This window comes from Balaenoptera borealis (genome assembly GCF_965194805.1).
Source record: "Balaenoptera borealis genome assembly, chromosome: 2".
In the NCBI taxonomy this organism is placed as follows: Eukaryota; Metazoa; Chordata; class Mammalia; order Artiodactyla; family Balaenopteridae; genus Balaenoptera; species Balaenoptera borealis.
The window spans coordinates 57,227,018-57,251,562 of record NC_138867.1 but is presented as its reverse complement, the minus strand read 5'-3'; the positions used below and the strand labels follow the sequence as shown (position 1 = coordinate 57,251,562).

Sequence of the window (24,545 nt, the reverse complement as noted above, 5' to 3'; positions counted from 1 at the left end):
AAGGATATGCTCCGAACAGTATATATCACCAGGGTGGCGGGACTTCCATTTTCTATGCTTTTGTATCTATTCGGTTTTTTTCTTTTAAAAATTTTTCTCTGACAGTTTAAAAAAATTGAGTCAGAAAAAATTATAGATTTTTCCTATATTGTCTATCTTTTGAACATTGGTGCATCTCAGTATCAGGGTCTCTACACAAACCATTTATAGAAAAGCACATAAGAAAATTGCACACTTCATCACCAACCCTTTATCTTCTCATTCAGATCTCCTGTTAGACAGTAACCTCAGGGTCTCTACCTGTTTTACTGACTACTGTATCTTCAGTGCTAGAACATCTGGCCAATGAAAGCATTTGGCACATAACTGACAAATGAATGAGTGAAGGATATATACTTTTCTCTTTTCAAGTTTTAGATATGCTGATATCTTCTCATATTAAGTTTCAAAATAGAATACATGTTAAAAGTCAGGTGAGAAAAAAAATGTACAGGGAACTATCTTTTTCTGAATCTCATAACTTGCTAAAGGTGGCTGTTATGGGTTGAACTGTGTCCTCTCCAAAGAAGATGGGTTGAAGTCTTAACCTCTGGGACCTCAGAATGTGACATTATTTGGACATAGGGTCTTTGCAGGTGTAATTAGTTAAGGTGAGGTCATACTAGAGAGGGTGGGTCCCTGATCCAATACGACTGGTGTCCTTATAAGAACATAGCCTTGTTAAGACAGAGGCACAGGGAGAAGGCCACGTGAAGATGGAGGATTGGGGCGATATGTACACAAGCCAAGGAATGTCAGAGACTGCCAGCCCAAACCACCAGAAGCTGGGAAGGATTCCCCTATAGGCTTCAAGGGAGGTTGGCCCTGCTGACACCTTGATTTCAGACTTCGAGCCTGCAGAACTGTGAGACAATACATTTCTGTTGTTTTAAGCTTGTGGTACTTGGTTACGGCAGGCAGCCCGAGGAAACCAACAGTGGCCTTGACTTTGAATTCTTGCAAATAATGGGGGAGGAGGAAATAGTCACCTGAGCACCATGATCCGCAAGTTTTCAATGACTTTCCAGTTTATTTTCTGATAATGGAGAATATGCCCAGTCAACTCAGGAACGCTAGAAAAGTAAACAATAAAGGATACACACAAAACAACAGGTGACTGAAATTTTAATATGCCTAGGTATTCACATAAAAACTGTAAAAATCAGCATTACAACACTGGTTTTCAAAGATTAACATTTACAACTGTAGTAAAATAAAGTTTCACAAAGTCAAATTTCCTTAACACTTCATTTCAATATTAATCTCTTTACAGTTCACCAAAATGGTATTATTTCATCTTTCTTTTTTTTTTAAAGCATGGGTACTCTTCTTAAGCGAAATGTTAACATGGGGTCCCAATATGTAAAACGGAAAGTACAGCTGTTCTAGTTCGGGGGGCGGTCCAGAGGGAGCCTAGCCTCACACTTTCCTCGGTTTCACCTCTTAAGACTCTTAGCACCCTAAACATAGTCTGAGAACCATGGATTGAAAATAGTAACAATATACACTAAATAAGATATCATTGACAAAGAAGAACTAGGAAGTTTATTCAGTAATCAATACTTCGTAAGCCTTTGCTTTTCCAAATTCTTTTCTTTGGTTTCATCACTTAGAAAATTCCTCCAGTATTAATTGTTTGAATGGCAACTATATGAAGCAGAAATTGTATTTCTACACCTGGGGAATTATCTACAAGATAGATGCTCCGGAAGAGGAACCAATAACAATGATTTTTTAAAACATTTTTAAAGCAGTCTCTTGTTCACGTTAATAAAAATAAAACATTTCTCATGAATAAAGCCTCAAAGCCAAGATAATTCTTGGGACAATGAAGCATTCCAATAAATCAAAGGGAGATTCTAAGCAGATACAACATCATGGGGCCTTAGGATGGACATCTAAACAGGATAGAAACGGCAACAATATTCACACAATCCTTGTTTTCGAGGTTTACAGGAAGGGCTGGGCTGTGGGGACGTTGAGAGATGTGCACAGTGATGCTGATTAAAGATAAGAAGGCTTCCCTGGACCCCAGTAGGCACAGGGCCACAGGGAAGCATGTGCTTAAGGCGACGTGCGTAAGATTTATTTACAGCACAAAAAAAAAGAAAGTCATGAGGCCATGGCCTTGGGTTAGCTGGCTGGACCTGCTCGTTAAGGTCCTTTCCTTGAGACTTATTCTATGTAGTTTATTCATTCCACAAACACGTCTATATAGTTCACAAACCCTAATGCAGTGCTTACAAATGTGCCAGGCTCTGTTCTAAGTGCTTTACGAATATTAACTCTTTTAATCCTCATAACAACCCTAGGAGGTAGGTCCTATGATTAGCCCCATTTTACAGATGAGGAAATAGGCACAGGCAGATTAAGCAACTTGCCCAAGATCATAAGGCTTCAAAATGTTGAATTCAAACCCCTTTCAAGAGCAGAAATGACATCTTTGGCTAGGAAGAGAAATTTGTCCTAAAAGAATCCCAGGAACTGGCCTAAGTAAAAAAGGAAAAAGCAGCACCAGAATTGATACTCCACTTGATCATCACACCACAAGGACACAATGCTTAAATCAATTTTAACAAGATAAATATAAATTGTACGCAGATGAATCCAGAATTTCTTTCACTTTTAGTAAAGGCCCTTAGTAAATTTGAATTTGTTTTGAAATGTCTGAAATGCAATCACATACTGTTTTAACTTGACATACCAGCTAAACCAACTACAAGCTGATTCAGGAGGCATTTGCTTCTCTATCACAGAGACGAGCATAAAAAAAGACAGTAAATAAATATGAAGCTTGATATAAAAAAGTAGTTTCAAATAAGTTTTAAGAATAACCCTGTACATCCCAATTCATTACTTTATCATATTCTTGAATCCTTTGCTTTATGTGAGAAAGTTTATTCTTCAGATAATCACAGCGTTCTTTTTTTTCCAGAAATGTAGGATCCTACAAAAGAAACATAGCTATTATCTCAGCCTCTGGCTTCCTCAGCGAAAAACACAGAAACACACATTATCACCCAGAAAATGACCTTTCATAGTAGATTTTCTGGCAGCAGATTTCAAAATCTGCCTAACAAGAATAACAGGTAAGCTCTCTACATTTTTTTTCAGTGGATTTTATTTTTTAGAAGCTTTTGGTTCACAGCGAAATTGAGTTGAAGTAGAGAGCTGAGGCACCCTTAAGTATTAAAATACATTAAAAAGTAATTAATGGGGCTTCCCTGGTGGCGCAGTGGTTGAGAATCTGCCTGCCAATGCAGGGGACGCGGGTTCGAGCCCTGGTCTGGGAAGATCCCTCATGCCGCGGAGCAACTAGGCCCGTGAGCCACAACTACTGAGCCTGCGCGTCTGGAGCCTGTGCTCCGCAACAAGAGAGGCCGCGACAGTGAGAGGCCCACGCACTGCGATGAAGAGTGGCCCCCGCTCGCCACAACTAGAGAAAGCCCTCGCACAGAAACGAAGACACAACACAGCCAAAAATAAAATAAAATAAATAAATAAAAATTTAAAAAAAAAAGTAATTAATGGATTAATAAAAGCTCTCTTCATCCTCTACTAATTTGTGCAATTAAGTTAAGGATGGAATTAGAAACCTGTAAAAGAACTTAATCTTTGTGAATGAAATGTGGGTGAAGAGCTCTATATGGGTGCTCATTTCCCTGGGTTCCTAAATCAGGACACAGCAGAACGTATTCAGGACAGAGACGAGAAGAAAAGGCACCTAAGGGCTTCCCTGGTGGCTCAGTGTTTAAGAATCCGCCTGCCAATGCAGAGGACACGTGTTCGGCCCTGGTCCGGGAAGATCCCACATGCCGTGGAGCAACTAAGCCCGTGAGCCACAACTACTGAGCCCACACGCCGCAACTACTGAAACCTGTGCGCTCTAGGGCCCACGTGTCATAACTACTGAGCCCGTGTGTTGCAACTACTGAAGCCTGCACTCTGCAACAAGAAAAGCCACCTCAATGAGAAGCCCGTACACCGCAACGAAGAGTAGACCCCACTCGCTGCAACTACTGAAACCTGCACTCTGCAACAAAAAAAGCCACCGCAATGAGAAGCCTGTGCACCGCAAGGAAGAGTAGACCCCACTCGCTGCAACTAGAGAAAGCCTGCGCGCAGAGCAACGAACACCCAACGCAGCCAAAAGGTAAATAAAAAAAAAAAAAAGGCACCCAGCAGCCACCCATGGTCCCTAACAAGTAGCATCTTAAGAAATACAAAAAAACAACTACTTTAGCTGCAAGAATCTAAAATCTGTCAGTTGTCACCACTGTACCTGGATAAGAATACACTTTAAAGAAGAAAATGGTTTTACTCACATTCCTTTTTTTCTTAAACTCTTCATGGATTCTTGAAATTCTCTCATGTTCCTAAAAATAATATACTGTATATGTGAATGAAAATACTTGCAGTTACTCAAATCATATCTCAAGAATGTCTCAAGAGTACAGTGGGCATAGGAACAGAAAACAATTTTTACCTAAGACTATAATGAAAATATTCATACACGAACAAATTCAACTCACTGGATAAATATTTGAGGGCTTACTCTTGGCCAGGCCCTGGGATCCAGGGATGAACAGTAGGGCGAGGCCCCTGCTCGTGTAAAACCTGGACCGAGTCCCAGGGCCACTGCTTGCCGGCGGTGTGACTTGGGCAAGCTCTTTACCGTCAGATTTGGTTTCCTTATCAGTAAAATGGGAATAATAACCGTAACTATCTCATAGTGTTGCGAGAAGGTTCATTTATTTGAAATGATCCTTCTAAAGTGCTTGGCACATAATAACCACATTAGCTATAATTAGGTAGCATTTTCATCCCCTTTGGCAAGTTGAGACTATTCAACTTTTGAAAATAGCTAATATGAGGTTCCTTCCAACTTTATTCTAAGTTTAATAATAAATATGAAATTTGTTAAAGGGTTGAATAGTCTATCCAAAGGAAATAGGTTACTAGAGCAATGCCCTCATTTATCCAGGTAAACCTATGCTTTGGAGATTGCGAAACACTGTAAACCTAATAAATACAAAATAAAATGTAATAATTTATAGTTCTAAAAGCTTCCCCTGAGAACATTTTCCATCACAAATCCACACCCTTTTCCCAATATATTTTAACTCTTCAATGTTTTTTACATACTAAGATCATGAGCATTGTTTGTGTTTTGACTGCTTGCCATCAGTGAGATGAACCTGGTTATCCAGTTGTCATCTACATGAACAGGTCCTGGCCTGGGACTGAACTAGCTGCCTGGGGGGCAGGGGTGCTGTGCTGCAGACGCAGGCAGAGATGAGAGTTGTAAAATCTATCCTAGAGTCGGTCAGAGAGACTGAATTAGGAGGGTGAGGACCGGAGAGAGTATTTTGAGCAAAACTCCTATTTGATGGGCTTAGAAAAGTCATGTGATGGTTTAATTTTTCACGGGTGCATGAGCAGTTGTGTGTGAGAACCCATGCCCCCAGCAGGCCTGCTGGGCACAGAGACACCTCCCTGGGGACGTGCTAGGGGACGAGTGAGCCTGGCCAGCAGACTCTTGCACACGGGAAAGCTCAGCCTGTGGCTGAGAAGAAGTTCACTTTTGTGATACAATTGATATCTCCACTTTAGATAAGGCCTGGAGGAGACACCGCGACTAACTGCAGCCCTGTCATTTGGCTACTTACTTGCCAAGCCATGCTGAAAACCAAAGGAAATGACTATTGTCGAGACTGTGTACGAGTACTGTGGGAGGACTCAGTTTCTCAGCACCTGCCGTCATCAGGACCCTCCCACTCCCAATCGCACACCCACAAGCCTGAGCCCTTGCCCACGCATACACAGCCTACACACCCGACGCCACTGGGCCTAGGCTCAAAGGCCACATGTCACATTCAGGTTTCTCAGCGTTATGTCTGTTAACCAGCTTGCTCTTCCCGACCTGCGGTGATCCAGACGCTTGGTGCCTGCTCCTTCCTTCCTGCACTCCTTTCAGGGCATCTAAACCTGGTCACCCTTCTTGGACCTGTGGACCTTGCTTGTTTTCCAAATGGTACTAACTGACCCTGAACCTGCAGTATGTGCTGGATTTCTCCTGCTTCCTGGTACTGGCATCTCTTAGCCAACACCCTTCCATCAATCCAAGACTGGGAAAATGTCACTACTCTATACATTTGGCTTAGAGGACTTGTAATTACAACTCATTTAAATGTACACGTAAAGGTCTGGTCAAAACAAAGATGCCCAACTAATGCAGGTCTCAGGAGAAGAATATATCTATCTATCTATATAAAAAATATGTGTATATATTATATATACATACACTTGACATTTACTAAAAAATGCTGTATGTTTTTAAAATTTCAATTACACAAATAGATTAGATTAACACATTCTCTTTAAAAAGGACAGGATATTACACACAAATGTTCATAGCAGCATTATTTATAATAGCCAAAAAGTGGAAACAACCCACTGTCCATCATCTGATAAATGGTATATTCACACAATGGAATATTATTAGTCCACCACAAAAAATAATGGAATATTGATTCTCGACACACAGATGAACCTTGAAAACATGATGCTACGCAAAAGAAGCCAGACGTGAGGCCACATATTATATCGCTGCATTTACCCAGACAGACAGAAAGTACATTAGTAGTTGTCAGTGGTTGGAGAGGGGGTAAATGGGGAAAAAGTGCTAATGGGTATGGGTTATTTCTTGGGGGGGGTGATGAAAATGTTCTGGAATTACAGTGGTAATGGTTATACCCCTTTGTGAAAATACTAAAACCCACAGAATTGTACACTTAAAAGCAGTGGATTTTATGGTATGTGAATTATTTCTCAATGAAAAAATATATGTCAGGTAAAAAATGCCATTGATTATGAGGGCATCCTGATTTCCCAGATAGTAAGATGTGAAGAAAAAAAAAAGACAGAACATTAGAGAAAACACTTCCGTCCCCTATGACTGCCATCTCCACCCTGGTTTTCCTCTCTGCCATAATCACGGTTATTGGTCTGAAGCATGAGCCTGTAGCTCATGTATGCAGCTTCAGATCCCCTCTCCATCTCTACCCACTGTGCTCCCTGGGCTTGGGGTGCTAGCTGCTCGGCTGTGACTTACCCTGGAGAATGCATGGCCACCGGCAGCTCCTCTACACCCCCGGCCACCGTCTGTGAATAAACCTTCCTCAAATTACCTTACAGTGTGCTATCTGTCTCCTCTGGGACCCTGATTGATACGGTGTGTATCTTAGGCAAATTTATATTTTACTTAAGTAAGAAAATAAAATACTGTTTAATAACTGAAGGCAAAAGACGTTAAATTACATATTTTGAACTGTCACCCTGAAGATCTCCAGTGAGCTTCCGAGACAGCAGATGCAGACGGTTATGCCTTCTCTACCCTTCACGCGAGGTCGGAGTTCGTCCTTCCGCCACCAGAGCCCCCCCCCCCCCACGCCGGCAGCTGCAGGCACGCACCTGCTGGTTTTCTGAACGATGCGGCAATCTGCTCATCACTGCATCCAGCTGATCAAACTTCTTCAAGACGGCGTGAACTTCTGCAGAGAGCTCTTTGTACTCTGAAAACTGGTCCTGGAACACAGCTTTATAGCGTTCTCGTTCATCATCCGTCTGAATCATAGGGTATTTCCTGAGGAGAAAAAATAAACCAAAGTTGAGGAGCGGCCAAGATGGCGGAGGAGGAAGACCCTGAGCTCACCTCCTCCCACGGGCATGCCTAAGTTACAACTATTGACAGAGCAACTACTGATGAGAAAGACTGGACGACTAGCAGAAGATATCTTCTACAATTAAAGATATAAAGTAGGCACCACCAGATGGATAGGAGGGTAGAGACATGGTATAGTCAGGACCCATACCCTTGGGTGGGTGACCCGCAAACGGGAGGATAACTGCAAGTGCCGAGGGTCTCCCCAGTGAGTGAGGTGTCTAAGCCCCACATTGGGCTCCCCAGCACTGGGAAGACAAGCCCCGAGAACGTCTGGTTTTGAAGGTCATCAGGGCTGACTTTCGGGACTCTGAGGGCTGTGGGAAATAGAGACTCCACCCTTACAGGGCACGCACAAAATCTCACACGCTCCAGGACCCAAAGCAGAAGCAGTGATCTGAAAGGAGCCTGGGTCAGACCCACCTGCTGATCCTGGAGAGCCTCCCGCAGAGGCAGGAGGCCACTGGAGCTCACCCTGGGGACACAGACACTGACAGCAGCTATGCTGGGGAGCTCATTCTACCACGAGGACACTGGTGCTGGCAGGCGCCATTCTGTAATCCTCCCTCTAGCTTGTCAGCAAAGGGACTGGGCCCTGCCCACCAGCCTGTCAGCACCGGGACTGGGATGCCTCAGGCCAAGCAGCTAGCCAGGTGGGGACACAGTGCCACCCACCAACAGGCCAGCTGTCTTCAGATCCCCTGATCCCCCTGGTGGGTGGGGCCAGGATCCCATCCACCAGAGGACCAACACCAGCTCTGGGACGCCTGGGCCCTGCAGCCAGAGACCCCAGGACCCAGCTCTGCCCACCAGTGGGCCAGCACTAGCCCCAGGACCCCAGGACCTGGCCCCATCGACCAGCAGGCTGGTACTAGCCCCAGGATCCCCTGGGTCCCAGCCCTGTCTACCAGCAGGCTGAAGTCATGGGACCCCCAGATCCCAGCACACCCACCAGAAGGCCAGCATCAGCGCTGAAGACACTCTGGGTCCCTAAGCCAGCTGCCCTGGGATCTGACACCAGCTTTGAGACACTCTGGACCCCACACAGTCAGCCATGTCAGGAACCAGTCTCACTCAAGCAGGCTGACACTAGATATGGGACTCCCAGGCCTGCAGCCACCAACCCTGGAAACCAGCTCTGCCCATCCATGGACCAGCACTAGCCCTGGGACCCCTCAGGACTCCACAGACAGCAACCTTATGACCCAGCTCCACCCACCAGTGGCCGGCAGCCTCCACACAAGGCAGGGCCTGGCAACCAACAGGACTGGGGGCTGGCCATGCCTATCAGACCACCCACAGTAGTCAGCCTGCCACAACAGAAGGACCCACACAGCCCACAAAGGGGACACCATTAGAGCATATAGCCCTGGTGACCAGAAGGGAGTGCACTGCTGGGACACACAGGACGTCTTCTACAAAAGGCCACTTCTCCAAGGTCGAGAAACAAAACCAACCTACCAAATACACAGAAATAAAACAGCAAATTAGGCAAAATTAGGCTACAGGCAATTATGTTCCAAATGAAGCAACACGATAAAACTCCAGAAAAACCAAGTAAAGTGGAAATAGGCAAACTACCCAATAATACTCGTAAACATGTTCAAAGAACTTGGGAGAAGAATGGATGAACAGAGTGAGAAGTTAGAAGTTTCAAACAAAGAGTGAAAAAATAAAAAGACATATTAAGCACAGCTGAAGAATACAGTAACTAAAATGAAAAATATACTAAAAGGAATCAACAGTAGATTAGATGATACAGAGCAACGGATCAGCTAACTGGAAGACAGAGCAGTGGAAATGACTCAAGCTGAATGGAAAAAAGAAAAGAAAAAAAAAAAAAGGAGAACAGTTTAAGAGACCTCTGGGACAACATCATGCATACTAACATTCACATTATAGGGGTCCCAGAAGGCGAATAGAGAGAGAAAGGGGCAGAGAACATATTTGGAGGCATAATAGCTGAAAACTTCCCTAACCTGGGCAGCAAGGGAAAAGCAACAATTTACTACAAGGGAACTGGCATAAGGTTATCACATGGCTTTTCAGTAAAAACTCTGCAGGCCAGAAAGGAGTGACATAATATATTTAAAGTGATGATAAGGAAATACCTACAACCAAGAATACTCCACCTCAGCGGTCCCCACCCTTTTTGGCACTAGGGACCAGTTTCATGGAAGACAATTTTTCCACGGACGGGGTGGGGGTGTGGGATGGGTCAGGTGGTAATGCGAGTGATGGGGAGCGATGGAGAGCAGCAGATGAAGCTTTGCTCGCTTGCCCACCCCTCACCTCCTGCTGTGCGGCCCAGTTCCTAACAGGGATTGGTACTGGTCCGCAGCCCTGGGGTTGGGGACCCCTGCTCTACCTGGCAAGGCTTTCGTTCAGATTTGTTGGAGAGATCAAAAGTTTTACAGACAAGCAAAAGAGAAAAGAGTCAGCACCACCAAACCAGCTTTACAAGAAATGTTAAAGGAACTTCTCTAAGTAGAAAAGAAAAGGCCACAGCTAGAAATCTGAAAATTACAAAAGGAAAAATCTTACTGGCAAAGGCAAATATACAGTAAAGGTAGTAAATCAGCCCTGTTACAAAGCCAGTAGGAAGGTTAAAATACAAAAGTCATAAAGTCATCTATATCCCCAATAAGTAGTTAAGGGAGACACAAAACAAAAAGATGTAAAATTTGATGTCAAAAACAGTAAACGCTGGGGATGGAGAGCAAAATATAGGGTTGTTAAAAAGTGTTCAAACTTAAGAGATCAGCAACTTAAAATAATCACAGATATATATATATATATATATATATATATATATATATATATATATATATATATATATATATATATATACAGTTTGCTATATATAAATCTCATGGTAACCCAAACCAAAAATCTATAATAGAGGGGACTTCCCTGGTGGTCCAGTAGCTAAGACTCCACGCTCCCAATGCAGGAGGGCCAGGTTCAATCTCTGGTCAGGGAACTAGATCCCACATGCATGCCGCAACTAAGAGTTCACGTGTGGCAACTAAAGATCCCGCATGCCACAATGAAGATACCACATGCCGCAACTAAGACCTGGTGTGGCCAAATAAATAAAAAAATATTTTTAAAAAATCTATAATAGATACGCACACAAAAAAGAGCAAGAAATCCAAACATAACACTAATGATAGTCATCAAATCATAAGGAAAGAGAGCAAAAGAAGAAGAAAGGAACAAAAAAGAACCATAAAAACAACTCCCAAACAATTAACAAAATGGCAATATGTACACACCTATGAATAATTATTTTAAATGTAAATGGACTAAATGCTCCAATCAAAAGACACAGAATGTTTGAAAGGAATATTACTGAGCCATAAAAAAGAATGAATGTTATGTGGCAGCCTGGATGGGAGGGGAGTTTGGGAGAGAATGGATACATGCATATGTATGGCTGAGTCCCTTTGCTGTGCACCTGAAACTATCACAACATTGTTAATCGGCTATACTCCAATATAAAATAAAAAGTTAAAAAAAAAAAAGGAATGAAATCTTGCCATTTGCAACAACATGGATGGACCTAGAGGGTATCATGCTTACTGAAATAAGTCAAACAGAGAAAGACAAATACTGTATGATTTCACTTACATGAGGAATCTAGAAAACAAAACAACTGAACAAATATAACCAAACAGAAACACACTCATAGGTACAGAAAACAAACAGGTGGTTGCCAGAGGGGAGGGGGGTGGGGGAAGTGAAGAAATAGGTGAAGGAGATTAAGAGGTAAAAACTTCCAGATGCAAAATAAATGAGTCACAGGTACAACATGTACAGTATGGGGAATACAGTCAATAACTATGTAATATCTTTGTACAGTGAGAAATAATAACCAGAGTTATCCTGGGGATGATTTTGAAATGTATAGAAATATACATTTCACTATGTTGTGCACCAGGAACTAACAGTGCTGTAGGTCAATTATACTTCAAAAACAAACAGACAAACTCACAGAAAAAGAGATCAGATTTGTGGTTACCAGAGGCGGGGGGAGGAAGTAGGGGGAGAGGGAATTGGATGAAGGTAGTCAAAACCTATAAACTTCCAGTTATAAGATAAATAAGTATTAGTGATGTAATGTACAACATGATAAATATAATTAACACTGCTGTATGTTACATATGAAAGTTAAGAGAGTAAATCCTAATAGTCCTCATCACAAGGAAAAAATTTTTTTCTATTTCTTTAATTTTGTATCTATATGAGATGACGGGTGCTCACTAAACCTACTGTGATAATCATTTCAGGATGCATGTAAGTCAAACTATTACGCTGCACACTTCAAACTTATACAGTGCTATAGGTCAATTATATCTCAATAAAACTGAAAGAAAAAAAATAAGGTGAAGTGACAACTTTTTCACTAAAACAAGAGGAATAGGAAATCAGCTTATTAGCTTATTCCTCAATGACCATACTGTACCTTCAATTCAATATACTACCTCTCAGGAAACAAACAACTGTTCAAATATAATTGACTTTAAGCAGAGTATTAACTTGTAGACAAACAGACGAGAGAAAACCCAAATGGAAACTCTCTATTTTTACCTTGAAGAAGGACTTAGGTAGATACTCACGCCACATAATCTGGCATCACGATCGGTTTCGGGATGTGGCCAGGGGGGATATGTCCACTCAGTCGCTCAGGTTTCATTTTTGTTGCTCTCAGTTCTTTAAAATTAACTTCTTGGTCTCTCTGTCTGTCACAACCGGTGGCCATGTCACACTACAGTTAGAGAGAAAAAGAGGATTTATTTATAAATGAAGGCAGAAGAAAAAAAAAAAAATCCCAACTTTATTCTTAGAAGGAAACTGGGGGGTGGGAGTAGGAGGAAGAAAAGTAGAGACAGCAATCAACAATTTCCCTTCAGAATTACGTGTTTTATAGTCACATAGTTGTTCTGAACACTTTTGTAACAGTTAAGGGAAACACAGTGAGCTACGAGACTATATAATAAATAAAACACCCTCCAATCCCAATCGTGGGATCATCAAAGGTGGATGATGAAATGGTAAATGTGTCTTCAGTACTTTTAAGATTAATACCCCAACTAACTGTAAAAGAACAGAAAATGTAGTTCAAAATAAGAAATTCAGCGATAAAAATGGAACAAGTCGACTTAAATGGAAAGAGAAAAAAATGACACCAGCAACTTGAGATGAATCAATTACAAGTAGCCACTGAGTAGGTCAGAATGGGGGACGAGTCACGTTGCTTCATCATCTGAAAAGGAGAGCAAGCAAAACCAAGGGAAGGGCGGTGGATGTCTTTACTTTCCCAGGTGTTCTTAACCTGCGGTTCCTTGAAGAGGTCCATGAGAATGCTGGAGATAGTGGTTTAAGTCACCTGGCTTCTACACTGGAGAGCTCCTAGAGGTCTCTGTAGGAAAAGGATCCATTTAAAGAGGGGGAAAGAACATGAGACAGAAATGCCCAAGGAGGAAGCATGGGGACAGACCTTAAGAGCTAAAATAGGGCTTCCCTGGTGGTACAGTGGTTAATAAGAGTCCACCTACCAATGCAGGGGACACGGGTTTGAGCCCTGGTCCGGGAAGATCCCACACGTGCGGAGCAACTGGGCCCGTGTGCCACAACTACTGAGCCTGCGCCCTAGAGCCCACGAGCCACAACTACTGAGCCTGCGTGCCGCAACTACTGAAGCCCACGCTCTAGAGCCCACATGCCACAACTGCTGAGCCCGTGTGTCTAGAGCCTGTGCTCCGCAGCAAGAGAAGCCACCACAATGAGAAGCCTGTGCACCACAAAGAAGAACAGCCCCCTCTCGCTGCAACTAGAGAAAGCCGGCACACAGCAATGAAGACCCAACGCAGCCAAAAATAAAAATAAATAAATAAATAAATTTATTAAAAAAAAAAAAAAAGAGCTAAAATAGCTAACAGGAGGGACGCATTAGTGGAAGACCCAGGGGAGCCCACTCCAGAATGGGCAGGGTGAGGTGGATGTGTAGCTTTGGGGTTAGGAAAAGAGTGCTTGGGGGCCCCGCTGGGCAGCGCCCAGAACACCAACCAAATTGGTGAGGCTGGTGGATGCCAGGAGAGGGGTTTCCATGTTACACATAAAGGAGCAAGGTTCAGAGAGGTTCAGTAAATTCTCCAAGGTCTCAAAGCTCTGAGTGGAAAAGCCGCAATGAAAACCCAGCACTCTTCCGGGAATTCCCTGGCAGTCCAGCGGTTACAACTCCTCGCTCTTACGGCCAAGGGCCTGGGTCCTATAAGCTGCATGGCACGGCCAAAAAAAACCACACCTAAAAACCAAAACCCAACCAACCAACCAAACAAGCCAGCACTTTTTTGGCTCGTTGATTCTTTAAATGAGCAACACGAGGAAACAGGTTTACTTAAATGTATACTGCTCAATCCTAAAGCCAGAAATGAGTTTGTGATGGGGAGGGGGGCGGGCAGAGCCATACTGCTTGAGCATGTTGATCCCATGACACAGAAGAAAGCTCCCTCCACTCACCCCTTGGGGCTTCAGTCCATGCTTGCTGAATTAAACTCGCCGAACTAACCGAGAGTTGCTCGGGAGCTACCTGACTCCATTGAAAACAAAATATAAAACAAGATTTTAAAAAACCTTGCTCTTTACCTTGTCAGGCAGCTTTTAAAATCCTTTGTTTCCTGATTTCTCTATCTCTGAGGCTGCCTTTGAGGTCTGGTTTAACATTAGCTCATTCTAGAAACTACCAGCTGTTAACTCACCAAATAGCGCAGCCCACGGATTAGTGGGTTAGTCGGATTAGATGTGGAGGCTGCTGACCTGCCCTGGGGTAGGGCTACCAAGAGGGGAAGCTTGCACCCGAGGCGCTGGGTGGAAGGGGAGCCAGGTCCCCTCGGCCAGAAAGGACGCCCAGCCATCGGCCCCAAACAGCAAGAACATGAGTGGGGAGCGGAAAACCCAGAGGAAAGGAGATCAAACAAGAGTATTTCAGGAAACATATTCTGAGGTCAGTATCTATCCCACTTTGTTCCTCGCTGGTCGGGATGTCATTTCTTCATCCTAATGAATTCTTTTATGTTTAATCTTGAAAATCCATCATGGTATTAAAATTCGGGGAAACTTTTTTGGCTTAAATAAGTGGATTTCCATTTCATGGCATCCCTTTTTAGCTTCTAAGTATTTAAAACCATCCGTTTCTCCCGCGGCTGCCTGAGTGGCCAGGGAGCACATTGACTCCCTAGTCAGCAGCTCCAGGCGTCAGGCTCGGTTTTCCTGGTCAAAATCACGAATTCTACCCAGGTAGTCACGTTGGGGAGGAGAGTCCATATGAGTTTTCTCCCCTCTCAGGTAAAGTTTTTTCAAGTAGAAACTATTCATTTTCCTTACTTGCCCATCTCTAATTCCGAGATTCACCTTTTAATATGAAAAGGGAGTTCTAAGAAGTCAGAATATTTCCACACAGACTATTTCACCTGCTTTACTTTTTTTTTTTTTCTGTTTTTATGCTCTTAAAATTTTCTTTCACTCTTTTTGGGTGAACCTCACTGATCATCAGTGCAGAAAACCCTACTGGGGAAAAAATATCTAGAACTAGATATGACTCAAAAAATTAAAATCTCTTCGGTCTTTCACGGGAAGGAGGTAGTTGGGCTCCAGCCCTGGGACACACCACTTTCAAACAGTACTCCTGATTACAAACACAAGGCCCCAGATTTCATAGGACCTTTCTTTGCATCTAGCAAAAACTAGCCTTGTCAGCACATATAAGAAAAGCTTTACTATGAAGCAAGAGAAAGTAATTAAGCCATGGGGTAAGTAATGCTATGGATATAATTACTAAGGTTTTCAAATTAAAAATGGGCTGAATGGGACTTCCCTGGTGGCGCAGTGGTTAAGGATCCGCCTGTCAATGCAGGGGACAAGGGTTCAAGCTCTGGTCCAGGAAGATCCCACATGCCGCAGAGCAACTAAGCCCGTGCACCACAACTACTGAGCCCGTGCTCTAGACCCACGTGCTACAACTACTGAAGCCCGTGTGCCTAGAGCCTGTGCTCTGCAACAAGAGAAGCCACCGCAATGAGAAGCCCGTGAACCACAATGAAGAGTAGCCCCCGCTCACCACAACTAGAGAAAGCCCGTGTGCAGCAACGAAGACCCAAAGCAGCCAAAAATAAATAAATAATAATAAAATGTTTAAAAAATTAAATTTAAATATGTAAGGAGAACCAACTAGGTTCACTTGTAGAAGCTTCATCTAACAAAATTAAAAGATGCTACAAATAGCCTTGTCTGATCTGCTCCTCTTAGTATTAGAAAAAAGCTGAGGGACTTCCCTGGTGGTGCAGTGGTTAAGAATCCGCCTACCACGCAGTGGTTGAGAGTCTGCCTGCCAATGCAGGGGGACACGGGTTCGAGCCCTGGACCGGGAAGATCCCACATGCCGCGGAGCAACTGGGCCCGTGAGCCACACCTGCTGAGCCTGTGCGTCTGGAGCCTGTGCTCCGCAACGGGAGAGGCCGCGACAGTGAGAGGCCTGCGCACCGCGATGAAGAGTGGCCCCCGCTTGCCACAACTAGAGAAAGCCCTCGCACAGAAACGAGGACCCAACACAGCCAAAAATAAATAAATAAAATAAATTTAAAAAAAAAAACTTAAAAAAAAAAAAGAATCCGCCTACCAATGCAGGGGACACAGGTTCGATCCCTGGGCTGGGAAGATCCCACATGCCGTGGCGCAACTAAGCCTGTGCCCCACAACTACTGAGCCTGCGCTCTAGAGCCCACGAGCCAGAACTACTGAGCCCGCGCGCCACAACTACTGAAGCCCGCGTGCCTAGAGCCCGTGCTGTACAACAAGAGAAGCCACCGCAATGAGAAGCCCGCGCACCGCAACGAAGAGTAGCCCCCACTCACCACAACTAGAGAAAGCCCACGCAAGCAACGAAGACCCAACGCAGCCAAAATGTAAATAAATAAAATTTTAAAAAGAATTAAAAAAAAAAAAAGAAAGAAAAAAGCTGAAAGTCCTATTATGAACTTAATGCAATAGATACACTTTTACAGACAGATGATCTACTCTATAGATAAACAGATAAGAGAGAAAATTATTTAACAAATCTAGAGATAAAATATAACGTGAACTTTATTCTTACCATTTTCCTTTTCGATGGCAATGATGGCTCACTTATCTGGAACAAAAAGAGTTAAAATGACTTTTCAGAGGTGTGTGAAGCTACTTTGCAAATATTTTTGTCCATTTGCATCTATAGCCCAATCTCAATTTTACAGATGTTGATTCTCTACTGTACAGATGATCCTCCTACTCTTTTGGCCACGTTTTGATGGGCCAGTGGAGAACCAGAGGAGCAGGGATAACTGTGATTCCCTGTCAATCAGGAGCAGAGAGCAGAGTTGGAAATACGGAGATGGTGGTGACTCTTATGTGAATTGCTTTGAATTACCTAGAGATTTTATTTATTCTTGGTTCCTATTACCTTGCACAATTAAAGAGTTTGGGATGGTTAAATTATAAAATTAATAGAAAAAAGCTATATGCCATTACGTCTTTTAACATTTAGGAAGTTATAGCAACACACAAACAGGAATCATAGGTGACTCAAGTTTAATTAACCATTATGTGAAGTCTTATAAAAACAAATTTTTGTTGAGGAAAGGAAAAGAAATAAAAGTACTGTTGATAACAGTCATATTCATGTAGAATTTGAAATGATATTAAGAACTTCGTTGTTATTAAACTTATATAAAATTATAAGGAAGTGTGTGCTTCACTATCTGGATTTCACACTGATTAGAATTTAAAGTTCCTTACTTTGTATACACAGATGTAAATTTAAAAAATAGGTGGCTCAGTGGCTAAGAATCCGCCTGCCAATGCAGGGGACATGGCTTTGAGCCCTGGTCCGGGAAGATCCCACATGCCGTGGAGCAACTAAGCCCGTGCACCACAACTACTGAGCCTGCGCTCTAGAGCCCATGAGCCACAACTACTGAGCCCGCGCTCCATAACAAGAGAAGCCACCGCGATGAGAAGCCCACGTACCGCAGCAAAGAGTAGCCCCCGCTCAACTCAACTAGAGAAAGCCTGCGCGCAGCAACGAAGACCCAATGCAGCCAAAAATAAATTAATTAAATAAATAAATTAAAAAAAAATATGTTTACAGTGCTGAGATAAATTTTGAGAAACAACTTGAATCTATGTCAAGTTCTAGTAAGATAAATATATTTTATGACACTAGAGTATGGGGTTCTGTGTAGAACACATAAGGTACCTATTATAAAGTTAGTCAAGTTTTTTGCTGTTGTTATGAATAAGATTAAAAAAAATACATAGGTCAGTGAGTAAATACGTAGGTTATTGAGTATATAAGGAAGGATTTTATTTTTAGCTATAGTTTTGCCCAATATACACCATGTGCCATTGTACCTAGGAAGTCTTTGGAAAAGTGGGGAAAAAAAATGCACGGTATAGTTGACTTAAAATTAAGAAAATATTTAAGGTAATACTGACATTTTCAGAGGCACAGGAAATTCTACTATACACTCCTCCTTAGAAGAAGAAAGCAAAACATCAACTTATTTCAGGGAATAATGAAGTTAGCAGAACATACTCTAACATTTTTGCTACCATTCCTAAGAAAATATTTTTAATAGGGCTTTTATATAATCTTATGCAGGTATTATCATCATTTCTTCTTTGTAGAAATTCAGTAGTTGTTTTCCCCTTAAGTATCGGACAGACAATACTGCAACCGACAAACTATATATTGTATTACACATCTGGGGTCTACCTGCAACATTCTACAAATGACACACCAGAGTGCATTATCCTGGTCAGAGCATATCAGATGCTGAGTGGGGCCTTTTGAACTTCGGACCCTTAAAAACAACAACAGCTTTGTTTTGAGAACTATACATATTTAAGGAGGGAGGAAACAGAAAGAAAGAAGAAAGATCGTGAAATCCCTTACCTCCTGTTGCTCCATGTATTCCCTGTGTCTCCGAGCCGCCTCGTGCCTCCATAACTTCAGGCAAACCAAAGCTCCAATGAGATAAACAATCATGGTGACAAAGAGGAAGATCATCGCTGCTATCTGTCCTCCTTCCACCCGGCAGAACGCTGCATTCACTGGTGTGTTAAATAATGGATAGTAGCAGAGTCCACCTCGGTTGGTATCGTTCACATAGACTATGGCTGCGGCCATGTACAAGATAAACAAGGAGACGTTAATCCCAAATTCAGTTAGGGGCCACCAATTTGAGTCCAAAAGAATGGTCCGATAATACATGGACATGCCAAGCACCAGAATAATAATGGTGGTGATCCAAGCCAATCCAGCAACCACAAGCACAAAAGGGGTTTTGGGGCCACTATAGTAATAGCCCCCATACATACTGCCCAGGCCGCCAACGCCTCCCATGCCATAGGGCTGTGAATATCCGAACAGGTTATACCACTCGCTGTCCTTGTGAATGTACGCTGTGACACAAGCGAAGACGCCGGCCCCCAGAAGCAGCTCCACCACACCCAGAATCCGCAGCAGGCCTGCCCATGACTTCATGTAGGAATACCTCAGGTGATACTCCTCCACCTTCTCACTGTAGGTTCGGGCTGTGTGTGTGCGTCGGCCTAGGGATCCGTAGGGATCGTGGGGAAACACTGCCTCGGCCTCTTTCCGGGAACAACAGCTGCCTTCTGACCCGCCCTGAGGATCTTTGCAGGAGTTGGGGGGTGAACAGTGGTTTGGTCTTGCGGGAGAGGCTGGAGGTGAACACTCCACTCCATCGGAGATGTATCTGATGTCTGACACCGGCTTATCCCACTCTGGGTCCTTTTTCTTCCCTCTGAAGAAGTTCTTCCAGGACTCAGGGACAAAGCGCCTTACAGGCTTGAGATCTGGCGCTACGGCCGGTTCCTCTGTGTCACTTGAGTAGAATTCTGGGCCGAATGGTGGCTGTAATGGGAGAGGGGGAGGTGGCAACGGATCAGCGCTCACAGCCAGCTCACTGTCGTGAAGAGTCTGGAAGGTTCTTACGGTGCCATCTTGATAGTCTGAGTCCCTTGGGACCTCATCGTAGCGCCTGTCCCGATTCCTGGATCTCCCGTCACTTGACAACATTTGTGATGTTCACACCTGGGGCCAAGATTAAAGTTATCACTTATGCTTAGTTATTTATCCTTTCAATGATGCCGGTTTTATTCACTTAGTAGCAAATGATCATATTCAGGAAACCAACATGATCATATCTAATTATCATGATATATAAAAATGACAACATAAATCATGTACACTTTAAACATGTGTAACAATTATGTTAGCCAGGGATCTACTAATTATTCTATGAGATTTTAAGGGCAATCAAAATTTTAAATCTTAGCTCCTGATTAAAACATAAGTTGAATTTACCTATGAGCCCTATAAACAACAAAATACAAAAATCCAAAAATGAGACTAAATTTTAATAATACAGGATGCTAACACATTCCAAGTAGAGTCCTTTCCTCAAATATCTAAATCAACATATTTAAGAGTTTGAACATACCAAAATGTGATGGGTCAGCAAATACTCTTCACTTTCATTAACTGAAGTCTGCTTTGGAATGGCCCAGGAGAAGCAGTCTGATAAACACAGGGAGTGGAGAGTCCCTTTCTTTTCTAACTCGGGAAGTCACGTTACAGGAGTTGCTTCTTCCGCTCTAATAGTATAACACTTGATGCTAGATATAAAAAATTGAATTCTCAGAAAAAAAAAATCACCAAAGGCTAAGATTCCCTGAAAGTACAGCACAGAGCGGCAGCAATGGCCATGGATATCACTCTTTCCAGAGCAATTATTTAAAGGTGACTTGCTGTTGCCATGGAAAGACTCAAAAAGTATCTTACAGGGTATTCAATCCACCTGAAAAATAAAGCATAGAAAAAGCACTTTTTATCAAATCTGTTGATTTCCTTCATGAAATCAATGACCTGGACATGTATGTAAAACGGAAACTATTTGCTAATATAACTACTAGGTTTAAGGCACAATGATTTTCTCCCTCAAATTGCTCATGAGTATTTACTGAAGACTCGCTGGACACATGGTATTGTACTTGGCACTGTAAAGGTCTCAAAATTAAAGCTGGTAATCCCACCTTTACGGTGTTGAACAATTTAGAAACTCCTAAGGCTTTGTTGTGTTTTACTTTGTAAAATGGAGATCTATCACTCAACAAGTATTTACTGAGTGCCTGCCATGCACCAGGCTTGCTGAAGATGTATCAGTGAACAAAGCCAATGGAAATCCTTGCCTTCGTGGAGCTTAAATTCCAGTGGGGGGGGTGGGGGTGACAGATGATAGATAAAGCAAGTGAAATATATCGGATGCCAAGGAACAAAGTTAAGAAAGAGGATAAGAAGTGCAGTGTGGACAGGGTGTTATAATTTTAAACAGAGTGACGAGGGAAGTCTTCAGAGAGAACATGACATCTGAATATAGAAATGAAGGAGATGAGGGAGGAAGCCAGGCAGGTATAAGGGGTAAGTGTTCCACACAGATGGAACAGCCTAGTGTAAAAGCCTTAAAGTGGGAGTGCCTGGCATATTCGAGCACTGTTAAGGAATGGAGGCAGCAGCAGGGTGAGTGAGAGGGTGAGTAGTAGAATTGAAGCCATCTGAATTGTTAGGGCTTAAAAATCATTAGAGGGACTTCCCTGGTGGTGCAGTGGTTAAGAATCCGCCTGCCAACGCAGGGGACATGGGTTTGAGCCCTGGTCTGGGAAGATATCACATGCGCGGAGCAACTAAGCCCGTGCGCCACAACTACTGAGCCTGCGCTCTACAGCCCTTGAGCCACAACTCCTGAGCCTACGTGCCACAACTACTGAAGCCCACACACCTAGAGCCCGTGGTCCGCAACAAGGGAAGACACCACAATAAGAAGCCCGCGCACCGCAACGAAGAGTAGCTCCTGCTCGCCCCAACTAGAGAAAGCCCGCGCGCAGCAATAAAGACCCAATGCAGCCAAAAATAAACAAATAAATTGTAAAAATAAATAAATAAATAAAAATCATTAGAAAGATTTAGGCTTCTATTGGGAGTGAGAAGCCATTGGAAAATTTTCAGTAGAGGTCTGACATGATATGACTTATTTTAACCGGATCACCCTGGGTGCTCTGTTAAGAGTACATTCCAGGAGAAAAGGGTGAAAAGAGGGAGACTGGCTAGGAGGCCACTGAAATACAGTTGACCCTTGACCAACATAGGGGTTAGGGGCACCAACTCTCTTCGCAGTCAAAAACCCAAGTGTAACTTTATAGTCGGTAATATGTAGTTGTGGTCCCAAATCCAAGGATTCAACCAATTGCAGACCACGCAGCACTGCAGTACATATTTATTGAAAAAAAAAAAAAAAACGCATATAAGTGGACTCCTGCGGTTCAAACCTGTGTTGTCCAACTGTAATCCAATGGACCATGGTGGTAGCAACAAAGATAGCAAGAAGAGGTTAAACTCTATGTTCAGGGAATTAAAAATTTTTATTTTAGAAATTTCCAAACACAATAAAAAGTGGAAAGAACAGTATTATGAGCCCTTATGTGCCCATCAACCACTTTCAATAATTATCAATTTACGACCAATCTTGTTTCGTCTATACCCTCTACCTTATTCCTTTTGTCAATAGATTACTTTAAAGCAAATCCCAGACACCAGATCATTTCATCTGCAACATTTCTCCAACCCTCCAGCTTAGTCCTAGGAGAAGCCACCTGAAGAGAGCCTGAGATACCTGTTAGAAGTCCAGGTAAAGATATCAAGTAGGCAGTCTACCCACAGAAGGGTATATACCACCACAGACTAAATACAGTCACCTGGGTACTGGGTGGAGATGGAGAAGAGGTCTAAATTCTAGGGTCTTCTAATGGGCCACTCCAATTTTAGAGAATTAACTGTGAGTCCCAGCATGGTGCCCAATGCAAAGTAGGAGACAAAATTTAGTACAGAAAAAAAATTCTACAATGATAGCAATTAGCAGTTATTTTTTTGTCTTTCATCGCTTTATCTGTTGTCTAAAAACATTTAAATTCTAGGAATGCATAGTACTAGTATAATTCTTGAAATACATTTTCCTAAAAATAGTAGAGGCAAAAGCACAACAAATAACTTTAGCAAGTTTTACATATCCTTCAATATCTTTGATATACAGGCATTTAAAGGATACCAGTTGCTTAATTTAACTCACTGGCAAAAGTATGCTTCACTATAATGGATTTAATTCATGCTCACCTGTGAAATGTGGCTTATTTGAATTAGATCACCTTATCAGTGTTTAAATAAAAAGCCAAAATTACAAATTTGAAGAATTGTGGAATAGCAAATTATGTAATTTTCGAAGGGAATAATAGTCAGTTGTATTTTACCACATTTCAATGTCTGGATACCCCTAGCATCTCTCAGGGTGTCACTGAGAGTCCACTTAGAATCAGCACGCTGAGGCAGAGAGAGTCTTTGTTTTGTTCCAGCCCCCGGGGCCCGACTCCATTCTGTTGGCACACAAATCTCCGAAAGTCAAAGCGGTGGGAGGAGAAATGGTTCTCCCCAGCGAAGTGTTATAGGAATCCAGTTGGTCACCTTTACACCAACAGAATCACCACCTAAGCTGGCTTTAAAGTTTTGCTGGCCCCGAGAAAGGGGCCGATTTCAGACGTTTCTGGGTTTCCAGGGGGATGGGAAATCCCCTGCGCTCTGAACTGAACCCTCGAGCGAGTGCCCGGGGATACAGAGCATCCTCGTCGGGGGTCCCTCCCCAGGCCGCGGCTCAGCGCTACGCCCCCGACCCACCAACCTCGCTCAGTCCTCAGCTCTGCCCACCCAGGTGCGCGTCTCCGCGTCAGAGGGAAAATACACTCTTCGTCTCCCGAGACTGTCCCCAAAGTGGCCGGAAATAAGTCGGGCCGGACGTGCCCAGGTCTGGATAACCCCGCGCCCGGAAGGACCGCGGCTTCGCGGCTGTGGGTGGGCGCGTCTCGCCCCGCACCTGTGTCCGCCGAATGCAACCTGGCTGGCCGAGGGGCCCTCCGGCCTCCCAGGCTCCCGCTCTCCCCAGGGCCCCGCACCCCTTACCGCGCCGGCGCCCGGCCTCGGGTGCAGGTAGTGGCCGGCCGCGCAGCAAGCGCGCCGCTCCTAGGGGCCGAGGGACGCCGAGGGCTCCCTCCCCGCCGCACGCCTGCCTGCGGTCCGCCGCCCCCTCCCCGGGGTATGCCGGCCCCTCCCCGCCCACGTCCCGGTCACGTGGGCCCCACCCCTGGCGCTCCGCTCACCTGCGCAGCCGCCGGGAAGTGCGCGCCCGCCGCCCGCGGCTCTGAAACCAGGATTGGGCGCCGGGGGCGGGGCCGGGCCGAGCTGAACTTCGCCCTGTCCGGCTTTGTCAGGCCCGGACTCCCGCCTGGGGCCCGGGCGGGTCGGTTCCCTCACCCCCAGCGCACCTCTGGGCAACAGCTAGGAGAGCTCTGGAAAGGTCGTTAAGGGTGAGAGCAAACCCTCCGGAGAGTTTTCTTCGCAAGGTTGCAATCCCCTTCCTATTTTTGAAAAAGTTTGGCACTGGATGAAGGAGACTTGCGTACTATGCCCAGTGACACACGGCAGACCGTGCGTGTTAAGAATCATTGAAAGACAGGAGAAACAAAACAAAACAAAACAAATTCAACATTTTAATTTTGATATAAATTATGTAAATAGTTTCCAGAAAGTATCTAAAATATTCCACTGTACAACATATAAAAA

The 24,545-nt window shown here is 43.7% G+C and overlaps 2 protein-coding genes across 6 annotated transcripts in view; one reads left to right on the top strand and one right to left on the bottom strand.

The window, feature by feature from the left end:
• LOC309619161 (survival motor neuron protein) overlaps window positions 1-24,545 on the top strand; it is a 261,837-nt gene that overhangs the window by 200,068 nt on the left and 37,224 nt on the right. The window lies entirely within an intron of this gene.
• On the bottom strand, window positions 1,148-24,372 carry MARVELD2 (MARVEL domain containing 2). 5 transcript variants are annotated; one of them, XM_082373799.1, is made up of 8 exons: window positions 23,886-24,028; window positions 20,326-20,682; window positions 18,753-19,916; window positions 16,917-16,952; window positions 12,385-12,533; window positions 7,513-7,684; window positions 4,365-4,415; window positions 1,148-2,986 (listed from the first exon to the last, which is right to left on the bottom strand). In XM_082373799.1, the coding sequence occupies exons 3-8, from the start codon at window positions 19,899-19,901 to the stop codon at window positions 2,864-2,866; spliced, it is 1,680 nt and encodes a 559-aa protein (XP_082229925.1). In that variant the 5' UTR covers window positions 19,902-19,916; window positions 20,326-20,682; window positions 23,886-24,028; the 3' UTR covers window positions 1,148-2,863. The 5 variants fall into 5 exon arrangements, with proteins under 5 accessions (XP_082229925.1, XP_082229926.1, XP_082229928.1 ...); XM_082373800.1 differs by having other exon boundaries at window positions 20,326-20,500; XM_082373802.1 differs by lacking the exons at window positions 20,326-20,682; window positions 23,886-24,028 and adding an exon at window positions 24,083-24,372.

Bases quoted from the DNA above. Each gene is read 5' to 3' on its own strand.
- MARVELD2 (XM_082373802.1), bottom strand. From the start codon at position 19,901: ATGTTGTCAAGTGACGGGAGATCCAGGAATCGGGACAGGCGCTACGAT. The intron at 7,685-12,384 runs GTGAGTATCTAC...TTTTCTCCTCAG, and splicing joins GTGATGCCAGATTATGTGGC to GAAATACCCTATGATTCAGA. The intron at 2,987-4,364 runs GTGAGTAAAACC...TTTCTTTTGTAG, and splicing joins AGTTTAAGAAAAAAAGGAAT to GATCCTACATTTCTGGAAAA.